Here is a 3295-nt window from a genome sequence, read left to right on the forward strand (position 1 = left end):
CCACCCCGGTTTCAGCAGCTCGGCCAAGCAGCAAGCAGCCAATGACCGGAGCTATCGGGTGGCTTTGCCTGGTGGGAGGGGATCAAGTGCCCCCGCTCGCCAGCAGGCCCCTGGGCTGCAGAAAACACACATAAACGAGTGGAAAATACACAGCCCAGGCTGTCCGGTGGGTCTGAGCTGGGAGCGAGCTTGAAAATGCGCGTATCCAGCCTCTGCCCAATGCACCCGCCCAGCAGAGTCAAGAATGACCATTTTTAATAACTACAGTAGCAAAATTGCAGCTCCCTACTGTGAACTGCACCCAAGGCGCAAACCTGATGCTCAATAACCTTTCACAGTAACCCCACCTTTATCTGGGTACCGACTCAAAGACACTACCACAACAACCACTCTTCTAGCTGGAGACGGCAGCCTGACACAGGGCTGAACTCACCCGGAGGTAAAATGTGACCTGCAAACGCCGAACTTCTTAAAAAAACAGCCTGGGATCTTCTGCACGGAGGGGGCATCTCCTCCAAAAATGTCTATCTGTGACTTCCTGACAGGCGGATGATTTGGTATAGCCTCTCGAGTGAGCTGCGGTCTCTGCACACACGAGCTCCTTCCAGCCCCATCGCTTGTACAAATTTCAGACATACACCAAAAGCACAAGCGGCCCAAAGATGACGGGCCTTGTTCAGGTGCCACAGCAGCAACACTGCTGCACTGGGGAAGCCCAAGCTACAGGTATTTCAATTTAAGATGACAAATACACACAGTTTTATGTGTAATGTCAGAATATTCCTTTGGCCAGCACAGGAATTTCATATGAGAAAACACACTCAGGCTGAAGGAATGTTGCAAAACCTGTGATATTATTCGATTTGTGAGCCTGTGGCATGATATACTCAGACCCAAAAAAGCAGCATTCCCAGTTGGTGTAATTTATATAACTGAAATTCCTGTACTAAGAAGCTGGAGAGTTTTCCTCAAGATTTTCAGTTCATGAATTATTTTGCAAGGCTCACACCAAGTTTCACGTGTGTTGGGAAGACGGACGGGCAAAGCCCACCTGGTTGTAAGCGCAACAGCAGCAAGGCTGCTCACCCCTCCACGCCTGCCACTTGGGAAATCTTATTTGTGTTTTAATTTTCAGGTTAAACTAATTAAAGCATGCATCTTTTCTACAGAACCAACCACCAGGGGCGATGCCACCGCCATGGCCTTGAGAAGCTGAGGTATTCAGCTCGGCACAATGCAAGAGGAAACCTCCGTGCCCTGGTTTCGGTCGTGCTCCAGAGGTATTGCAAAGCAGCGAAACCTTCCATAATTTAGCTGGGCTTCAAGAGCGCTACACAATATTTTCATCAGTTTCTGAACAGCGAGGCGTCACCAGCCTCCCCAGGGAGAGAACAAAAGGTTAAATTAGCACCGCTCAGCGAGGACTTCTCAAGCAAAGGCAGCACTCTGTGCAACTCCCCTCCAAAGTGTTGTGATTAACAGGTGTTGCACAAAAGAAAAACCGGGTAAAAGCCATTTAGATGTAAATTAGATGATGTTTCCACAGCAAGCCACAGGCTGAGGCACGCGTGCAGTGATAAAGTCACAGAAGTGTATATTGACGGGCACCAGTTTCTGCTCAACTGCCCTCTATTAAAACACAGACCAATACTGGAACCAGCACCTGAGACAACAGGACCGAGAATGTGGAGAGAATGGATACCTTCACCAGGTTAAAAAGCTGCAAACAACCAAAAAAGAGGAAGAAGAAAACCAAAAAAGCAACTGGCAAAAGCGCACTGTGCTCATGCTCAAGGAGGGGGGAAGACGCTGCTGGCAAACGGCCTTATCAAAGAGCAGAGAGACAGGAGAGGGAGGTGGGAGGGCTGGCACGGGGTGAGGATGCGGGGCCAGCCCTCTCATGCGAGCCAGGCACACCCCGCAGAGCAGGGCAGCGGGCACGGCCCCACTGGGACAGGGATGTGCTCCCCTGGCTGAAAATCCAGCTGTGACTGCTGTGAGGGCCAGTCCTCTGGTACAGCAGCTGTTGGCAGTAAGACCCCGCCGCTCTCACATGGCTGCAAAGGACAAGGCATGTGTGTTGTGCTTCCCTGATTCTCTCTCTGCTACTTCTGGACAAAACACTCAAGAAATTTGTCCAGCGGGACATTTTAATCCACACAAAATATGCTGTTTAGTATGTTACAGGTACTGCTGAACTCGCTGAAGATTTGCACACATTAAAGAACGTCCGTTGCGTTTTAACAAACGGACTTACCTCCTCCCAGCCTGACCTGGGTGAGCGACCTGAAGCCATTTAACCACACGCACAGACAGAGCCAGACACTAAGCTAGAATTTTGCCCACCTGTATGTGACCTTTAGTGCCACAGGTTGTGAAAACGGCCTGCAGGGGGTACACTAGTGGAGCAGCAGAAAGAAAACTGGCGAGGACATACCCATCTGGTGCTGAGCTGATCGAGGGCTCCTCCTGCCCCGCGGCAGGGTTTGGTGGTTCTGATGGGGAGTCCTCCACGGCCGTAGGCAAGCCCGTTCCCTGAGGCACGTGTGGAGCGCTCAGCATCACCTCCTTAGCACTACCAGGGACCGGGAGCCCATCGCTGTTCTCCCAGCTCGCCTCCTTACACATCCCCCAGTTACCACGGTGAGGCTTTGGTCCTGTAAAAACAAAATTAACACTAATAAACTATTCCCCAAATGCCGCTTTCACTCTCCACACCTGAAGGAGCATCCCTCGGCTCTCCCTTTGCTTTGGGACTCCCTGCCCACAGCCCCGTGTCCTTCTGTGCTCCTCTCGCAAGGGGGAGTCCGGGGAGGCTCCAGCCCTCTGGGTCTGCAGCTCCCGGCAAACCTGTGACTCCCCAAACCATCCCCCGCAGGAAGACCAGCTGCTTTGCGAAATCGTCCCTGGAGGAGCCATGAAACAGAAAAAAGAGCTTTTCCTAAGGGAAAGCCGTGCACCTGAAGAGGCCCCTGTCACACACATTTATAAACCTTGCAGAAAAAATAATGCCTGGAGGCTTTTAAACTCTGCATGTTACCTGCATTCTCCAGAAGAGGAGAGTGCGGGGCTGAACCATGCTCCTGAGACAACCGACACCCGCTGCTGATCTTGTTAGAGAAGACCAGCAGTCACCGGAGCAGCGAGTGCCGTGACAAATCAGCCTTGCTGCAGAAATTCCCTGTTTTCCGCAGAATTCACCATGGGTGTAAGCTGACCGCGCTCACACACCTGCTAACGCTACAGCACCCAGCACCGCTGCTCGTCACGGAGCTTCCCCGGCCCTCAGTCACTG

The 3295-nt window shown here is 52.0% G+C and overlaps 1 protein-coding gene across 1 annotated transcript in view; it reads right to left on the reverse strand.

Moving 5' to 3' along the window:
* KIZ (kizuna centrosomal protein) overlaps positions 1 to 3295 on the reverse strand; it is a gene marked incomplete at its 5' end in the record, with an annotated part of 38935 nt that overhangs the window by 24522 nt on the left and 11118 nt on the right. Inside the window, 1 exon segment of the mRNA XM_010145103.1 lies at positions 2438 to 2657. Within this exon segment, the coding sequence (XP_010143405.1) occupies positions 2438 to 2657 (220 nt within the window).

This window comes from Buceros rhinoceros, unplaced genomic scaffold (assembly GCF_000710305.1).
Source record: "Buceros rhinoceros silvestris isolate BGI_N320 unplaced genomic scaffold, ASM71030v1 scaffold20921, whole genome shotgun sequence".
NCBI lineage: Eukaryota > Metazoa > Chordata > Aves > Bucerotiformes > Bucerotidae > Buceros > Buceros rhinoceros.